The sequence below is a fragment of the Antechinus flavipes genome, chromosome 1, assembly GCF_016432865.1.
Source record: "Antechinus flavipes isolate AdamAnt ecotype Samford, QLD, Australia chromosome 1, AdamAnt_v2, whole genome shotgun sequence".
Lineage (NCBI taxonomy): Eukaryota > Metazoa > Chordata > Mammalia > Dasyuromorphia > Dasyuridae > Antechinus > Antechinus flavipes.
The window spans coordinates 222,800,731-222,820,959 of record NC_067398.1 but is presented as its reverse complement, the minus strand read 5'-3'; the positions used below and the strand labels follow the sequence as shown (position 1 = coordinate 222,820,959).

Sequence of the window (20,229 nt, the reverse complement as noted above, 5' to 3'; positions counted from 1 at the left end):
ATGTAAAACTTATATACTAGAATTTGGTGAAGTACCCAATGCCAGCCATTCTCCCTGTCATCGTTTTTCAAGTCTCCCACAATCCTCAATTGACTTGGAAGTTTTTACACACATACATGCACACATATACATACACCCACACACAAAGTGACTGATGAATGTGTGTCTTTTTCTATTGATGTTCATACTTGAGAGGGAGAAAGTTCTAACCAACTAAAATGAATGGGGATCTAGGACATATCATGAAATGAAGTGTTTGCACTCAAATGATGACATGATACATAGATTTTATTAAAGATTACCCTAGTTCCCAGGACTGCTTCTAAGGAATTTTGTACAGGGAGGTCAGGTAGTAGTTGTTTATTTTCTGCTGGAAAAAATCAGCAATTTTTGTTGCCAGCATATGCCCAATAAAAGTAGGAATTTGTATTCTCCCTGCTTTCCATAACTTTATTTGTATATTAATCAAACAGGACCTTAGGATCAAGACCTATCTTTGTTTTCAGCCTCCACAAAACTCCTATGGAGTTATTAGGGGCTTTTTTTGAGGCAATAGGTTAGGGGGAAAGAACAACAAAATAAGAAACAGAACAGAACTTATAAGAAATTTTCTAATGCCAAGTCAGAGAGTTATTTGGGATCATGAACTTCAAATCAGTGCCAAAAAGGGGTAATCAAAATATTTCTGCCTCTTCAATACCCTATCTTATGAAAACCATAGGAACACATTGGTGTATCTTTAAAAGAGGATAAAATCTTGGGAGAGTAACATTTAACTACTTTATAGTGACTGTTAACTGGAATAACTGAAGAAAGACTATATGAAGTACAGAGAGAAATGATTAAGAGAACTTCTTTCCTAAAAGATTGACAGTGTTAACTGTCATCTTTGAGAAAGTCAGAAGAGATATTTCCTAAGAGAATTGAGTTTAACTTTTAGGCAGAAGAAGTCTTACAAGCCTTTGGTTGGTCTCTTAAGAGATCTGAATGGTGAAACTTTATTTTCAGAGTTGAGAAGTCAATACTTTCTATTAATGACGCGAGGAAACTAGCTATGATCTTTCTCACTTGATTCATTGCTGAAATATTTAAATATCATATTGTTTGTTGCACAGTTAGTACACTGCATTCTCAGGACAAGCTTGGGTTGGGTGGATAAAGAAGAAAGAGAGAGAAGGAAAAATTTATGAAAGAGATTTATCTGGTTTATTTTATGAGATATAATGGGAATTCAGCAAATTAAATAATTTATGATAGAAATTGTGTATTTTTATTAGTTTATGAGGAAATATCAGAACTCTCCTTGACTGACTTAGAGCATGGCATGAAAATTAAGAAGGTAGGAAAGGTTAAGGGTGAGGATTTATTATAGCTTTGACTGGTGATTTGAACTATAATTTTCCACCTAACAAGAAGCTACATAGGAGTATAGAAGTCTCTAAAACTCTTTTTCAAAAGAATAAATGGTATTAGCCTGAGACATTCTACTAGTTCTGTGGCCAGGTGAGAGAGCTTCTAGCCTTGCTTGTACACTATAATACTCTGTAAGATTGATTTTGTAAGAAAGATTTTATAAACACTATGACCCTTAGTGGGTGGGCTCAGAGGACAGCAGATAGTACTAAAGAAATGAACTCCATCAGATGGTAGCAGAGTAATTTAGTGACCACAAGAACAACAAAAATAACCAAAGGAGACAATAGGATGAATAAGGGAAATACAGTTCCCAATAGAGACAACAAAATGTCCTGTAGAAATATGAAACTCAGTATTGAGTAGTGGACAGTATATTACTAGATGATCTCACAATTCTAGCATCAGAGATATGTTCTTTTCAGTCAAGATATTTGTAGCTGTAAGGGTGCCATAGATTCCAGAGTTTTTAATGTACTTGCTGTCCAAATGTGAGCTGATCACATTGGTTCTTTGTGTATATTTTCCATATTTATATTCCCTGATTATTTATGTTCTTTGAATACATGTGCCATATTCCCCACTAGTGAGTGTATAAGTGAATTTTGCCCAACTATACATGGTTCGTATGATTTTTTGGTATCATTTCATTTACTATTATGTTCAATTATTTTTAAAAAATCCCAACGTGGCTTAAGATTGCTAGTAAAAGTATTCATATGGGAAGGGGGTCTTGTAAACCATGACTTTGTGTAAGTTCTGACTCACAGTGACTCAAATCTGCTTTAGTTTTTCTAGGGACACATTGTGAAAGAATGCCTTCAACCATTTTAATATATTTTTTTGTAGAAGTAGAGCCAAAAAACATAAAGAGAAAAGAAAATCAGAGTGATTCATTTCCCAGCTACATCTTTAATGAATTTGTAATAGTCTGTGCTACCAAACAAACAAAAAAACAACAAAAAGAAAGGAGGAAGAAAGAAAAAAAAAAGATAATCTCAAGAATCTAATTGTCTAGGAGAAAGGAAAAAACAGAATTATCATCTATTGTTAGGGACATTACCATTAAGACTGGCACTTAGGTGTTCTTGAAATATAAAGGATTTCAATTTTAAAATGAGGGGATAATTACATGGAAATGAATTCTTGTGCCTAGATGTTTGAAACTTTTATATGGTGCTAATCCAGAGCACTGCCTACATTAGTTAAGTCTGGAGCTCTTTGATATATTTGAGGTTATGTATACACAGAATATTGGGTTGGTTAATAGCTTCCATTAACACTCGAAGAGGTTTCATATTCTAATCCCCTCACAAATGGGAAAACAAACAGTACTCATTCCATTTAGTTAATCAAAGCAATTCAAGCATTTGCACTGAATTCTCAAAGATAAATGACTTCAGTTCATTATTCTCTCAAATGTAAGGAGTTTTCAGTTGGCATTGGTGGGCTTTTCATTCTCATCAGGATTGTCCAGCATCTTTAACCTTTTTTCCAACATCTGCTTCCATTCATCTCTGAGCCTAAGAAGAAGAAACAAATTATACAGAGAGTCAGTGCATTTATCTTGATGCCTCAGGGTCAAGAAAAATCCTCTTGGATCATGCATGGTTTTAAAATGGGGCCCATATATTGATTTAGCTATCATGATGTAAAAATTTTGGGATCTTTTAGTCTTAATGTGCTTTTAAACATTTATGAGATTAGTGGACAAAGAACTGAAGGTGTAATGCTGGAGAAACTGAGGTAAATTAGAGATTAGATAGTATTTAATAATTTATTTAAAAGGAAGAGATTTACTGGGACCAAATGGATCCGTGGTTTGGTCCCAGGGCTGAATGAGACTATCATCTCCAAGAATCCAGCAAACAATGTGAGTTCTCAATGACATATATACACATGGCTCAGACTCAGGGGGTGGACTGAGGCAGGGGCGGAGTCAGAGTTCTGAGAATGGGAACGGGACTCTGACAAGCCAGTTCTGACAGGGTGAGGGGAGGCATGGGGGATATCTGATAATTGGGAGTGGGGAGAGGTACCCAACATTCTGATGATGCCTAAGATAGAAGGTCTTTCTCCTTATCTGGATCATCATGATTAGGAGGGAGGGGTGGTTGAACAGACCAATTATAAACTGAGGCAGAATACTTAGAGAAACTGAGGTGGGACTGGGTCAGTATAATTAGGGAAACTGAGTAAGGACAATAAAAGAGAACTGTGGCATAACAAAGGAATTGAAGGGAAGAATGATGATCAGGAAAAACACTGTTGGAAAAATATCATTTGAAGAACCCTCTCCAGAAAAAAAAAATCTGTTTTTATCCAAATTCAGTGTGATAAAAATAAAACTAAAGTTTGCTCATTTTTACAGAGCAGGCAAGCAATGGCTTAGTTTTCATTTCTTAAAGATTTTTGTCAAATACCCTTTTATCTAACAATTCTGAAACTGTTAGAAGCTTGTCTGTGCACTCATCCTTGACAATATCATTAGTATCTGACACTTGGTTACCTTCTAAATGTATGGAATTTAAGTGGAAGGAGACATGAAGGGTTAGAAAAATGATTCCTCACTATAACAATTCTGTAATTTGGTTCCTGAGAAAAGTTCCCAATGGGTCAGATTGAGGAGGTAGCTTTCTATTATAAAGAGAGCAAGGCCCTCTTAATTCAAAACTGAATTGATCTTTGGAAAGAGAAAGGAAGATATTATGCTGACCTTCAGATCTTATAAAACTTGAAATGGAAAATAAAAGATATTGTCCCTAATACTCACAAGGAAGTATCCAGCAAGAGAAATATATGAAAAATTGAGCTGACTCGGTTAGATGGCTGTCTTTTTAGAGAAAAGAGAAGCTACCAGTAGTGTTCTTGTTCTTATTCTACTCTTTTTCCTTCTTCTTCTTTGTCCCTATTCTTCCTTCCCTTTCTCCCTCCCTCCCTTTTCTCCTCTTCTCTTCTCTTCTCTTCTCTTCTCTTCTCTTCTCTTCTCTTCTCTTCTTTCTTCTCTCTCTCCCCCCCTTTGTCTTTGTCTCTTCCTCCCTTCCTCCCCCCCTCCCTTCCCCCTTCCCTTCTTTCTTCTCTCTTTCTTGTTATAAAGTCTATAGACTACCATGTCAAGGTAGATCTAGAAAATGTACTAAATTTATTTCCAACTTATTTTGAGAAATAATTTTGTACCTCTTTGGGAGATTATTGTTAAGGAACCAATTACTTTTGTATGGTGTCAGTTTTTTCCCTTTAAATTTGTATGCTTGAGAACCAGGAAAGCATTGTATTCAGTGACAGCAAGATTATAAAATGATTAGCTGTAATCAAGTTGGCTCTTTTCAACAATGCAGTGATTGAGTGATTCAGAGCCATTCCAGTGGACTTGGGATGGAAAATACCAATTGCATCCAAAGAGAGAACCATAAATGTGGATTGAAGCATAATATTTTCACCTTTTGTTTTTCTTTTTCTTTCTTGTGGTTTGGTCTGATTGTTCTTGCACAATATGACAAATATGGGAATATGTATAAAAAGATTGTATGTATTTAATCTATATCAGATTGCTGCCTTGGGAAGGGGAGAGGTAAGGGAGAAAGTGAGAAAAATTTAGAACATGAATTTATAATAAAAATAAACATCGAAAACTATCTTTACATATATTTGAAAAAATAAAATACTATTGGAAAAAAATTTGTATGCTTGTACTGAACTAGAATTTTTCATGATAGTGTTCTTAATAGTCTTTATTAAATATCTCTCTCCCACATTTTCTCTTCTTTGATTAAACTTATGTCATGAGTTGGAAGGAATCTCAAAACTTATCTAACACCTGCTTCAATTCAATTTGAACACAAATAATTTTTATGTAGCTTTGGAAAAAATAATCATGTAAACACTAAAGAAATCTAATGAAGAGAGAAACTCACTGCTTTCTGGAAAAGTTCATTCTTCTTTGGGATGGTTCTAATCATTAGAAAGGTTTTAGTTATATATAAATCTGCTTCTTTTCAGCTTCTGCCTATTTCTTCTGGTCCTGCTTTCTGAGGATGATCAGAACAAGTTGTATCCATCTTCAATGTGACAATCCTTCAAATGTTTTCAAAGATGGTTATAATACTACATAATACTACATAAATCTATTCTGTTTGAGAATAAATATTTTTTTCACCTGTTCCTCTTTTTTATTTCACTAGTAACTTTCTTTTTGCATTAATTTCATTTCTGTATAAGTCTCAAACTCCACCTAGCAAGCCTTGCAATGCTCTGATTGGGTCAAAGAATATATACAGTTTAACAATTTAGAATACCAAACAACAACAACAAAAAAAAACAAATTAAAAAAAATTGAGCAAATATCCAAAAGCCCCACCTCTACAAGGAAAGGATGATGGTGTTTGTTAATTTCTTCTCCAGGGACAAACATAATCATTATAGTTCCTAAGCTTTCAGTTTGCTTTGTGATTGTTCTTTTTCCTTATTTTATTGTATTCCTGGTTCTATTTATTTCATGCTGCATTAATTTAAATAAGTCTTCTCATATCTCATTCATTTCTCCATAGTCATCATTTTTTATGACACATTGATATTACATTTCATTCATGTACCAAATTTTATTTAGTTATTCCTCAACTGATGTTACCTAATGTTGCATTTTTCTAACTTTGATTTTATTCCCATTAAAAAAGGTCTTGTTTTTCTTTCTCCTATACTACCACTCCCCCATTAGAAAAAAAAATCAAAGTTCTTGTAACAAATATACATAATTGGGCAAAATAAAGTTTCCCATTTATCATGTCAAAAAAAGTCTTTTATATTCCAAATTCCTAACCTCTCTATCAGTAGGTGGAGAGCATGCATCATCATTAGTCTTCTAGAATTGTAGTTAGTCATGTTGAGAATTCTCAAACCTTTTAAAATTGTTCATCTTTACAATGTTATTATTTTACAAAATTGTTCTCCTGGTGTTACTCATTTTACTCTGCCTCAATTCAAACAAATCTTCCCAATTTTCTATGAAACTGTTGTTTTTATGACTTATTACAACACAACAGTATTACAATAAATTCACATAAGATACTTTGTTCAGCTATTTATTCAATTGATGGGCATCTGATTTTTTGCCATGACAAAAGGAGATGCTATAAATATTTTTGAATGTAATGAGTCCTTCTCCTTTTCCTTTGATCTTTTTGAGGTATAAACCTAGCAATGGTGCTGCTGGATCAAACAATAGTTTAGAACCCTTCTGGACAATCTTTTTTCAGAATAGCAAGCCCAATTCATAGTTCTACAAACTGTGTAAATGCACCTGTTTTCTTGTGGAACCTTCAGTAGCCGTCATTTTCCTTTTTTGGGAGGTCAAATCCATGAAGTAGATGAATATGAAATTGAACCTTAAAGATGTTTTAATTTTCATTTCTCTAATTATTAGTGCTTTGGGATTTTTTTTCATTTTACTATCTCCACCTCTTTAAATATGTAGATTCCTTCAAATCTTTGTTGTCTTGCTGCTTCTTTCTTGAACCTATTAGTATAGTTAGTATTCCACTAACCCCCCATTCTGAAATTAATATTTATTTTGTCTATATCTTACATTTACTTATCTGTGTGATTTGAATACCCTTTCAGTATAACATAAACTCACTGAGGGAGAGACTGTTTTGTCTCTTGCTCTTTATCCTTCTCACCTAATGTAGTACTGTGTGTGTGTGTGTGTGTGTGTGTGTGTGTGTGTGTTCTTTACCAAATGCTTTTTGAATTGACCTCAGTAAAACTAGTCCTCTTATGAAATCCTATTCAGACCTCTCTCTATTCTGTTCAATCTATTTTGGACATACTCAAGTTTCTGAATGTTTTTCCTGAAATATGGTGCCTTATAATGGATGTTGTATTACTCAACACATCTGCCTGTTTGAATGAGACAGAATAGATCAGAATAATAGTTCCTATGCCTTTCTTCATGCAATTTATGTAACAAACATTAATTATTTTTTAACTGTCGTTATGTTCTAATATTTACTTATATTGATGTCATATTTCATCAAAATCCTTGATCTTTTTCACATGAATGTCTTTTTCTTATGGACCATTTATAACATTTTCTTATTGGATTAGCTCCCTCCTATAACCTTTCACTTAATATCATGTTTTTAGGGAATAAATTTATGACTTATTTATGAGTATGCAGTGGATTGCATACAAAGATATTTAACAAATGAGACTGATTTATAGATGTACAGAAGGATAGAAGTATGAATTTATTGTTCCTACTTCATTTTAGGTACTTTACAAATATTATCTTATTTGATCCTCACAATGATTTAGGGAGATTGGTTAGTTGGTTGGTTGTTGTCCTTCATTCTTGGAGAGGACCAAAATTATATTACTATGTTAGAGTTGAGTGTCAGTGTGTCTGACTATGGCTGATCAGACCAATACAATCTAAGGATGTTCTATCATGGGTCTGACAGAAATAGTCCCTGTGAACATTTGGGATGGATTCTATAACTGCACATTTCAAGCTTCTTCTGAGTTAATTCAATTCTGCTTTGCTCATACAGCACAGCACCTTCTCTGATGAGGGCATCCCATGCTGGACAGTCCCATCCAAAAGATATACCAGCAGGATTGTTCATCCATCTCTAGGAAAGTAGCATTCAATTTCATCAAAAGTAAAGTACAATCAAAATTTAGAGAGATGCAGGTTTCTTGGCTTAGTAAGGACACAGATGAAATTCAGTATTATGCAGTTATTAACAATTCAAAGTATTTTTATGATGCACTGAAAGTTCAGGGAAGTAGGTGTTATCCCCATTTTACAGTTGAGGAAACTGAGGCAAACAAAAGTTAAGTTATTTGACCAAAGTTATAAGGTCAGATTTGAACTCAGGTGTTCTAATTTCAGGCTCACTGCTCTATCCTTGAGCTACCAAGCTGCTTTATAAATATAAAATCAAATATGGAAGCCAGAGAGCACTGTTGTAAATACTGTTATTTATTGAATTTTGCTTATGCCATTAGGTATGGCATTCTCTGTTTTTAATTGATGAATATTATTTGTTGTAGTTATTATTTTTTTCTATATTTAATTTTAACTTTTAATTTGATACTGAAAACTGATCTCTAATAAATAACTGATTACATATCTCAATTGAATCAAGCTACTCTAGGTGTGTGAACAATGTCTCTTTTCTATGTGTGATTTTAAAATATCTGAATAAGGGTCCCTCTTAATGTTTACTTTGTTCAAATCGTACTGCCTCTTCATAATTTGCACATTCACTAAGCATTATAACATAAATAAGATTCTCTGCCATAGTATCAGAAATAGAAGGTAAAAGACAGTTCTAGCCCTCACCTACCAGGATTGTCAAATGCCTCCTTTGAATTTATTAAAGCTAATGTGCATGATCTAGTGCTTAATGTGAGTTTCAGGTAAATGACTTAGGTAATCTAAGTAGAAGGTGGGACTTAATAGCTTCTCTTTGAAAGTTGAGTCAGGGGGCTGAATATAGTAAAAAACAAAGACATAAACATACATGCAAACATGCATCCAGATATATAGATGACTAAAAAAATCAAACAAATAAATGATTAGATACATTTAAAAGTATGTAATAATATTAAATAAATTATTGAATAAATAATTTAAAAGATAAACAAATCAATGAACATATAAATAAATGATATTTGACAGACACCTGAGAGTTACTTTTGTGTGAACTAGGTGTACTTGAGGACTTGACTTTTAAAAAAAATGAAAATGTATTGATTATCTCTAAGAATGTTGGCCTAAAGTAATCTTACAAAAAACTGCTAACACTATCTTGGATGAAAAAGGAACCATAATAGATGATAACTGCAGCAGAAGCAAAAGCAGTCTTTCAGAGAAAAAAAAATGTAATAGCAGATGTTATCTCCATATAGCAGCTATAGTTTAAGAGAGAACCACGGAGGAAGTAGAGTGGAACATCACTGGGGTGCAGAAAAGGGCCCCTTGAGTGGCTATTACATCAATGTTTTTAAGTCCCTTTTTCTTTGTTTTACTCTTTTACTTACCCTTCAACTTGAAGTTCTTCAGCCTTCTTTCCTTGCTAAACTGAGGTAAACAGATTATTTTCTACTACCAGTTTGAACCTAAGTCATAAAAATTACAACTGTGTTTCCAATAAGCCTCAGAAATACAATTATCCCTTCACATTGAGCCTTTCCTCATCAAGATTGCTATATCCTGGGTTATCATAAAAATTAAATGGAAATTTTTTGGGAGTTTTGCAGAAGCTGCAGACAACACACAAGGGCCAACATAAAAGAAAAAAGACACAGAAAAAACAAAAGTTTAGAAACTAAGAACATGCAGAGAGAGAATGAATTTGGATTGAAGAATAGAATTTTCACCTTTTGTGTTGTTTGTTTTTTCTTTCTCGTGTTTTTTTTTTTCTTTTTTGGTCTGTTTTTTTCTTGTACAACATGACAAATAGGGAAATACATTTGAAAGGATTGCACATATTTAATCTATATAAAATTACTTGCTGTATTGAGGAGGGGTAAGGTGAAGGAGCAAGAAAAATTTGGAACACAAAGTCTTACAAAATTAATGTTGAAAACTGTCTTTACATGTATTTGGAAAAATAAAATACTATTGAGAAAAAAATAGTGATTTAGTTTGTGGTCTTGAGTCTCCACTTATAGCTGTAATTTAGCCTTAAACAGTATAGATTCATCAAATAAGATAGACTTACCAAATTACATATTAATTTAGTTTGTGATTATTCAGACTGCCTATTACCACCTGCTGGGTATCTTACTTCATTTAAATGCTTCCATCAATCTTAAAAGTTCACTGAACTGGTAGGTTCACTGCTTCATATGTACTTTTCTGAATCTTTGATTATGAAAGTCAAAATAATGCAAGGAATGGTAACACAGTGAAGATAACCCAAAATTTTAATGAATCCTTCCAAACTCAAAGAGTTTTTGTTTTTTTCTCATGAGATCAACAAAGATTGTCCTGGCTGAATGGTAGAGACAATATATTTGCTTTTTCTTGCTTTGGCTTTGATTTGAAAAGACACTTGGATTTAGTTTGTTGAATAATTTTGTGCACAAACTATCCCTATTAAATTTGAAGGTCACCTATTTGTGGAGTTATTGCTCAAACTCAAAGCTCACTTCTGACATTTTTGAGTTTTCATGTTTTAATACCAACACAAGCATTTGCATATATATAAAATGCAAAGATGTTACTATTTGATATCATCACTCCTTCACTATTGTGTTTTCCCTAAATCTCCCTCAACATTTCTGGTGATGTAAATTGTGCCATCTTTAATCTGTGGGAGAAGGGTCAGAAAGGAATCTTTGGGGGAAGGGTGATTCGAGGTCTCAAACTCTCAGGGCCTCTGGGAGGGGTACAACCAGGACTGTCCATAAGGGAAACTCCCAAGATAAATAATCTCATTCAATTTGAATTGAATTGATTTGAAAATCAGTCTCTCAGATTCATCTGGAGATTGGCCTCCAGCTTGGGGCCAAAAATCAAAGAAGCCTCAAATCTCAGAAGGCTAATAAAAGACGACTTTGAACCCCAATCTTTGCTAAATGCCCTTTTGGAGAGCCCACTGGGTCTTTCTCAGTGTAAACCTTGGCTAATTTCTAACAGGAGTTTGGTTGCTAAGAAAGCTGTTTTCTTAGTGTAAATAAACCCATTCTTTGCACAAACTCCGTACCTATATTCATTGGGGTTTGCGAATTCTTTCTTAAAGCCTGCCATGGGCCACGGGCCAAGGGGCTTCCATTGCTGTTAGGGAATCTCTCAACCCTCAATTCTCAAACCTCAGCACTGGTACAACATATTAATATGGTTGTATCACCCTTAGATTGTAAGCTACTTGAGGTCAGGACCTGTCTTTTGCCTGCTTTTGTATCCACATGGTAGGTACTTAATAAATTTTTTATTAGCTGATTGATAATTTTCAGGCTGGGCTTGTCGGGATAATGGTTAGAAAAAGACATGGATTCTGTGATAATAGAAAAGCTAATTAGACATTGACCTTTTTGGCCTATTAAGCATAGTGTTTGGATTCCATGAATTAACCAACTACCTTTACTTAGCTTGAGTGGCAAGATGCTGTAGAGGGGAATAGATCTATCTTAGAGTTAGAGGATATGGTTTTCAAGTCCTATTTCTGACACATACTAGGTAAGTCATCACTTAACCTTTTAGGTCCTGGGCAACTCTCTAAAATTTGTGAGCTGTGGCAAATTTTTGATTTGATGATTTTGATGATTACTACAAATGACAGCACAGTGAGATCCTCTTATACTTAGAAGTAATAGACATGTACTACTCCTTCCAATTTTCCCCCAAAACCTAAAAAACCCAATCTGAACTATAGATGAATAGCTGGAAGTCTCCTTATGTCTATTGACTTAAATATTCATTTTAGATAAAAGAATAATGAACCTCAGAGAATTCTTGCCCAAGATTGTACAAGAAGCAGAAGAATTAGGTTTTGAGCTCAAGTTCTACATCTATTATGATATACATTGTTGTTGTTTAAAAACTCACTCTATAAGTTTAGAAAGCAGAATTATGAGAAGATACACAATCAAAATAAAGCAATAGAAATAAAGAACAAATGGGATTTAGAATAATGTAGTTATGTAGGAACTTGATTCTTGAAGATTGATTATGAAGACTATTTTCTCCTTTAGAGAGTTTGTGTACTATGAATATAGAATGATGAATATCCCTATCAGACAGGATTTATGTGTTGATTTGTTTGATGTGTATTTCTCTTTGTTACAAGTGAAGATTCTGGGAATTACATATTGTTGGGAAGGTATAGAGATTAAAAAATAACAAAAATCATCAATAAAACACCTTAAATCTATGTCTGTCACTCTTGAAATAGATTAATATAAACATTTAAATCAACAGTTAGCTGAAGTCCTCTTTCCAGGTAAAATATTAAAGAGAATTTTAGAAGCTTCTGTGAAAAGTTTATAGTGTACATTTAACTAGCCTTCTTAAGATATATCAACAATCTCATATGCAGATAAGCAACTCTGATGGCAGAAAGTGAATAGGAATTAAGAAACCTTTTGCTGAGGGTGAAAGAGAAGAGTATAAAGGATGACATGAAGGTTAACATCAATAACATTAAATTCTTGACAATTGGTCCCATAACTTCCTGGCAAATGGAGGGAGAAGAAATAGAAACAGTGTCAGGTTTTATATTCTTGGGCTCAGAAATCATTGCACATGGTGACTGCAGCCATGAAATTAAAAGATACTTGTTCCCTAGAGGGAAAACTATAGAAAATCTGAAAACATACATTAAAAATAGAGATATCACCTTGTCAACAAAAGTCCAAGAAGCCCTTGATTTTCTAGTAGTATGGCTGTACAAGAAAAGCTGAGTGCTTCTGATTCAATGTTTTCAAATTGTGGTGTTGAAGGAGACTTTTGAGAGTCCCTTGCAGAGAAAGGAGGTCTTTTCAGTCAATACTTAAGGAAATTAATTCAGACTATTCACTAGAAGGTCAAATACTGAAGCTGAAGCTTAAACATATAATGGGATTCACTGCAGAAGTTCCTATTGTTGGGAAAGATTGAAGGCAAAAGGAAAAGGGAATGGCAGAAGATGAGATGGATAGATAATGGAAGCAATGAATATAAATTTGGACAGGCTTCAAGAGATAGTGGAGAATAGAAGGTCCTCATGCTATGGTCCATGCGGTCATGGAGAATTGTACATGATGGAACAAAAACCTAGCCTTTCTAGTTTAAAAAGATTTGAAAAGATATGGATTGAGTCATTCATTTCTTGCTGAGGTTTGGTCTCCTATCCCTACCTAACTTTGCTAAAATTGTAGTATAGTAAAATAGGAAATATTTTAGATTTGAAGTCAGAGCCTTCAAAGCCTCAGTTTCCTTGTTGGTAAAAATAAAGGTTTTGGAATAGATGACTGATGACTTCCAGCTCTAAATCTATTTTTCTATGTATGCTATTAATTTGCACTTGTTTAATGATTTGCTTTAGGCCTGGACTAATTTTATTCAGACAATGGGCCAGCAGGCTTGTGCTAATTAGTATTTTTGTGATCAAACAGTTATTTTTTATGAAATTGGCAAAATTTTCACTGGCTCTGCCTTTACTTAAGAGTGCGGTTGTAATGATGCACCTGACAGCTGTGAGTATCAGTAGCCTGTAGGATTCAGGACTGCTAAACTAAGTTAGACTTTGCTTAATTTCATTTAGACAATGAGCCAGTAGATGTGGGCTAATTAGCAGCTCTGTGATAAAAGTCTTGTTTTCATTTTGTTTTTATTCTCCCTAGTTTTTGATGGAATATGTTGCTGTGTTAGCCCCGTTTGGGGGGGAGTAACAGATGCTAACACCAGTTGTTTTATTGTATTATCAGGAAGGCCTAGAGTAACTAGAAGTTAATAAAACAAAACAAAATAAAAAACAAGAAAACCATTAAGATTTTTCTTAACATTCTTATGGGAAGGGGGCCTTAACAGACTTCTTTAACCCTCTGCTAACTGGCTAACATAGATGTAGTGATTTCCAAGTGCCTCTGGCTACAGCTAAAAAGGACAGAGAGAAGTACAGTTATCTCTTTCACATCGCAGGCATTAGGGGCATGGCACCCCAAGATTTGGAAAATCCATGTAAAATTTTGGCTATCCTTTCATATAAAAAAACTTGAACTTTTTTTTCTTTTATGGGGTGTTTACCATACCTTATTGTAAAATTTAGATTGAGTATTTGGTAATAGGCTCTGTATCATTTACATATTCCACAAAATTCCCCCAAAATTCCCATTTAGTTTTTTTATGCCAACCTGTGATATATTAAAACCACAGTTCAGGGAAGGAGATCACAAAGTGAAGAACATAACTATATTAAGAGATATTGGGGGATAATGGTCAGGTAGATTCCCAAGTGTTGTTAAACTAAATAGTAATGGATCCCTGTGGGCTACATATTGGTTTAGAAAACCACAAATTAACATTATCTACATTATATTGAATTTCTCTTTATTTTGTTAAACATTTCCCAATTACCTGGGAGCCTGCACCAGGGAGTTTTGTGGAGCTGCTTATTGATGTTAGGAAGTAGATTTGACAGCTCTGCTCTTATAGATAGTTATGGGATACATTTATTTAGAAATCAAGGGTGAACCATAAAAATAGCATGTATGTGAGGCTAGGGGCAAGGGGATTGTCACCAAAAATGCCTGTAAGAAGGGCCCATTGGCTTATGAAAGTTTTTAGAATATAAGGTCATCATACAAGAAAACAATCCTTTTAGAAAAAGATGCATTTGAATGAGGTTTTATTTTGTTTTGGTTTTGTATAGCAAATATTTAGCTCAAAGTAAATTGGTTCAAGCTGGTTTCTAAACCAAAGCAATCCATTTTTTCAGGATTTATTCTTGACTGAGAAAAATCAGAACATATCCTTTAACTTTGGCAGTATGGTTCTAATATTGACAGTTGTTATCTGACCATAATTTTGTAACCTTTCTATGTTGACATTATTCCTATTCATTGTCTTTTAATTCTATTTTTTACTCCATATCATTTTGTATGTCTTACCTTATTTCTTTTAACTTCTCTTATGGTTCTCAGAAGTTAATTTACTATTTATTTTCAGTAACATTGGTGCAAGATAGGAAAATATAATGTATTTATATGACACAACAGTGTATAATACATAGTAGGTGCTTAATAAATGATTACTTTTACATAGTTGTTTGTTTACATGTCATCTCCCCTGAGTTACTTGAGATTTCCTTGAGGGCAGGGACTGTGTTTGTTTTTTATATCCTCAACATTTTACTATTCACCTGGCACATAATAAATTCTTAATAAATACTTGTTAACTTGACTTGTTGGTCAATTGGTTTGTTAATCATTATATAATTACACAACAATTTTCTAAGTAGAAGATAATTTTCCCCTCTAAGATTTAAAATAGAATTTTTTTTTTCTGTCATGAAAGGAAGAAGGGAAACTAAAATTTATCAAATACCTAGATTGTGTCGGGCACTTTACAATTGTTATCTTATTTGCTCCTCTAGGAGGTAGGTGCTATTATTATTCCCATTTTAAAATTGAGGAAACGGAGGCAGTCACACATCTAAGAAGTGTTTGGGGTCATATTTGAACTCAGGTCTTCCTGGTTGCATCTCAGATCTCTATCCATTCTACCACTGAGTTAAAGACCAGAAATTGATATCCTGAGCCAAATATGCATGAATAATTTAATGGTTTCAGTTCAGTTACAATGGACTTTAATAGAAATGTTGACCAATTATACCTATCATTATATTCATGTCAAGGTTAACAAATGCTAGTCTTAATGAATAGAAAATCAAGTAACAACAGTGTTCGTATGTGGATTAAAAGACAAGATGAGGCAAAAAGGAGAGAAACTGATCCTATATGCCCTTAGAAGGATAAATAAGGCCTATGTTGACTCTTTACTGATCACAGCTTCGAAGTCACAATATCAGTGGAGATCACAGAAATTGATAGTTCAGTAATGACAGGGTTTACCTACTTGAGCTGATCCTTGAAATGTAGTCTATAAGTCACAGAGAGAAACTGAGACTGAAAAACAGGCACAGAGACTTTGACTTAACAGCGAATATTCATTGAATTTTACCTGTGAATCCACTTCTACTATCTCTGAACTTTCCTGGGTCACTCAGCCTGAGGTCTGAATCTCAGTTTCCTCAATTATAAAGTAAAGGGCTCTAGACAGCCTCTGGAACAACTAGGTATAGCAGTGGGTGGAACAGTAGTCCTAGAGTCAAGAAGACTCATCTTCTTGAATTCAAATCTGTGTGAACCTGAGCAAGTCACTTAATCCAGTTTGCCTCAGTTTCCTTATTTGTAAAATGAGCTGGAGAAGGCAATGGCAAACCACTCCAGTATCATTTCCAAGATAAATCCAACTGGGATCACAATGAGTTAGATACAACTGAAAAATGAATTAATAACAAAGATGGATCCTAACGTCCCTCCCTTCAATATCTAGAGCAATGTTTCAATTTATGAGATCAAAAGGCACTGTTTTAATTGAACATAGGCTATTTCTGCAGGTTAAATCATCTGTACTATCTCAAAGGTAAAGAAAGATTGACTCAATAGAGAACTACATGCATTGAATTTAGACCCATCACTTCACTTCACTGAGAAGGGTTTTTGAATATGTAAAAAAGGAAAGAGAATTCCTGATAATGGACCTGGTTAGAGATTTGTCTTTGTTTTTGTTGTTGGCTCAAATAAAGTTTGTATTATCTTTAATATCTGGCTGCTTGCAGGAAAACTGAACATTCTTAGAGAAGAATGAATCAAACTGTGATGTTCCAAGTGGAAAGAATGACAAGTACACAAGACATATTGATATTATATGTGTGTGTGTGTGTGTGTGTGTGTATGTGTATGTATGTATAGGCAAACATTCTGCAGAGACCCCCGAGGTAAACATAATTTATCAGGAGTCATGCCCAATTTTCACATGGTTTATATGAAGTCCAACTGTATCTAATCCAACTGTAGCTAATCAAACCAATGCAAGCTCAGAATGATCTGCCACAAGTCTGACAAAAAAAAAATACCCTATACCCTATACAATATATCCCTTCTCCAATTTTGAGCATTTCACGTTTCTCCTGGACCAATTCAATTCTGCTTTTCTCATAGAGCATAGCATCTTCTCTAACAAAAGCAAGCCATGCTGGGTGGTCCTGTACCAGTGTCTCCTATGTCATACATAGATTGTATTAAGAGAGACCTTGAGAGTATCCTATTTACTTTTTCTGACCAACTTGTGAGCACTTGCCCTGTGTGAGTTCTCCATAAAATAATCTTTTTTTTTTTTTTTTGGCATTCAAACAATGTGGCCAGCTCAACAAATCTGTGTTCTCTGCAGTAGAGTTTGAATGGTTGGCAGTTTAGTTTAAGAAAGGACCTCAGTTTCTGGTATCTTATCCTGCTGGGTGATGTTCAGACTCTTCTAAGACAATTCAGATGGAAGCAATTAAGTTTCCTGGCATGGCACAGGTGTACTGTTCAGTTTTCACAGGCACACAACAATAGATCTGCACACTGGCTCTGAAGACCTTCAGTTTGATAGCCAGTCTAATACGTCTTCTATCCCAGACCACTTCAGAACCTCCCAAACATTGAGCTAGCTTTGGTAATGCATGTGTCAATTGCATTATCAATGTGGGACATCCCTGGATTGTATAGTGCTAAGGTAATAGAACTTATCCACAGCATTCAAAACTTCATCATTTGGCCTCGAGAGACTTACATGAATTGATGCTGAGTGAAGTGAGTAGAACCAAGAGAATATTGTACATAGCAACAACAAGATTATGTGAGGATCAGCTTGGATCTTTTCAACAATGAGATGATTCAGGCAAATTTCAATAGTCTTGTGATGGAAAGAGTCATCTGCATCCAGAAAGAGGATTATTGGGAACTGACTGTGGATCACAATATAATATTTTTGCCTTTTTTGGTTGTTTTATTTTCTAATTTTTTTTCTTTTTGATCTGATTTTTCTTGTGCAGCATGATAAATGTGAAAATATGTTTAGAAGAATTGAACATGTTTGACCTATATTGGATTACTTGCTGTCTAGGAGAGGGGGTGGGAGAAAGGGAGGGATAGAGAAAAATTTGGAACAGAAAGTTTTAAAAAGGTTGAATGCTGAAAACTATCTTTGCATGTATTTTGAAAATAAAAAGCTATTATTAAAAAAAAAACCTTCATTTACTATAACTGATGGTTTCACATATGGATGGTGTGATGCTGGTTGATGGAGGACTTGTATTTTCTTGGTGCTAATTTTAGGCCAAAATTAGTACAAGCAGCAGAGAATTGATCAATATTTTGTTGCATCTCAGCTTCAGAGGCTGTGTTGAATGCACAATCATCTAACACTCACATATATATATATACATACACTTTTATGTATATGCCTATGTTCCCAATATATAAATGGCCAAAAACCATGAAGAAATAGTTCTCAAAGGAAGAATTGCACTACTGTGTGAAAGAATGTTCTAAATTACTTATAACAGAGAAATGCAAATCAAAACAACTCTGAGATTTCACCTTACTTCCCACAAATTGACAAAGATGACAAAAATAACAATATTCAGTTGTGGAGCAGTTGAGGAATGGTAGGCACATTAATATATTATTGGTGGAGCTGTGAGATAGTAGAACCATTTTGGAAAGCAATTTAGAATTATGCAAATAAAGTGACTAAAATATCTATACTCTTTGAACCAGAAACTCTATAACTGCATATATAAAGCAGGAAAAGATCTCTATTTTCTGATGTAAAAGTGAAGTTAAAAAGAGCCAGAAAATATACAATATATACAGTAATAACAATAATGTAAATGGAAAAATATTGGGATCACACACCAAAAAATCAAAAGTAAATTTGACAAAATTATAACTTTCAAGAAGGACTCAAATTACAACATATGAAAAGATACATTTCAAATCCCTTTGTGTAGGTGAGGGATCTATAAATATTACATATTATACATATTTTCAGTCTTTTTTCCACTTTATATCCATCATTTATGATATTTTTTTCTTCAGAAAATTGCTATTTTTCTTTTTTATATGGTATGACTATCTGGGAAGGGGAGGGAGAAAGACACTGGGAATAACTATTATGATGTAAAAAACACAAGTCATCAACAAAAACATTTAAACAAAAAGAAAACTGCATACTTTGACAGAGCACTTTTTCCCTGACGATCTTCTTCCAATTCCCGATAGCAAGTTTGCTTGCCAATTTCTTTTTCCCAGAAGCTTTTAAGATCATGACAGGTTTCACAGCAGAAGACTTCCCTTCGCATATATTGATTATTCATTTCCTACAAAAATAAAGGAAAATAAACTACTACAGTGCAACTGTTTTAGTAGATTTAACCTCCACCCTTTCCTGTCATGGGAAATGTGGCTTGTCTGAAAGAGAGAGGACAACTTGTTTTTTGCCCCCATGAGAAGGAGGCATACATGTTATATGCAGAGAAAAACAGAGATCATCTCTAACATTTATCACTGAAATAAGCAGAATGGCCAAGAACAATAAAATACAAAATAGGTTTGCTTCAGGTAGTTGGATATAACTTGTTCTAGAAAGAATAAAGACTAGTAATGAAATGAACTTTTATTTTATTGGAAGAGATACCTAAAAATTACAATGATAATTAAAAAAAAACTTTAAAAACTTAAACTTGTTTTCCATTAGGAAATTCTCTATATTTGATATATAAATATAACGAATATGGAACGATTATATTTTGAAGCATTTTATTTTTTAGGAAGAAAATAGAAACTTGCACAGAAACACATCCCTATTCAGTTTTAGAATTTCCTGTCAACTCTGTTTTAAAGAAGCAGTGTGTTCACTCAATAAGAGGGTTAGGTGCATATTTATAAAACTAGGAAGAGTAAATTGAGTTAAAAACAAGTATAGTCTCCATAGGTCTGAGGTCTAAATGAAATCAGTCTGTCTAAATAAAATTTAATATATGCTTTGTCTTCTTTCTATTCCCTTGTTTATTATGAGAATCTGTGTTTTTAAGGGAAATTCTGAGTAGGCTGATGCCTATTCTTTCACAGGCTGGTAACATGGGAAAACATTTAGAGTAACCAGATGTCTCCTTTCAAGAGATTGGCTTTCCTCCAGCCAGGCTTCTGTACCCTTGCCAAAGTAGTTTTCTGTATCCATCACATTAGCCACTTCACCCTGCTTCTTTTAAATCCTCA

General features: G+C 34.0%; 1 protein-coding gene across 1 annotated transcript; it reads right to left on the bottom strand.

The window, feature by feature from the left end:
* Positions 1-2,165: 2,165 nt before the first annotated feature.
* Positions 2,166-19,328, bottom strand: LOC127561529 (protein FAM240B-like). Its single transcript, XM_051996731.1, has 2 exons — positions 19,186-19,328; positions 2,166-2,936 (listed from the first exon to the last, which is right to left on the bottom strand). Exons 1-2 carry the CDS (start codon positions 19,326-19,328, stop codon positions 2,846-2,848), a joined length of 234 nt encoding a protein of 77 aa, XP_051852691.1. The 3' UTR covers positions 2,166-2,845.
* Between the last annotated feature and the right edge of the window lie 901 nt (positions 19,329-20,229).

Bases quoted from the DNA above. Each gene is read 5' to 3' on its own strand.
- LOC127561529 (XM_051996731.1), bottom strand. From the start codon at position 19,328: ATGAATAATCAATATATGCGAAGGGAAGTCTTCTGCTGTGAAACCTGT. The intron at 2,937-19,185 runs GTATGCAGTTTT...TCTTCTTCTTAG, and splicing joins GGAAAAAGTGCTCTGTCAAA to GCTCAGAGATGAATGGAAGC.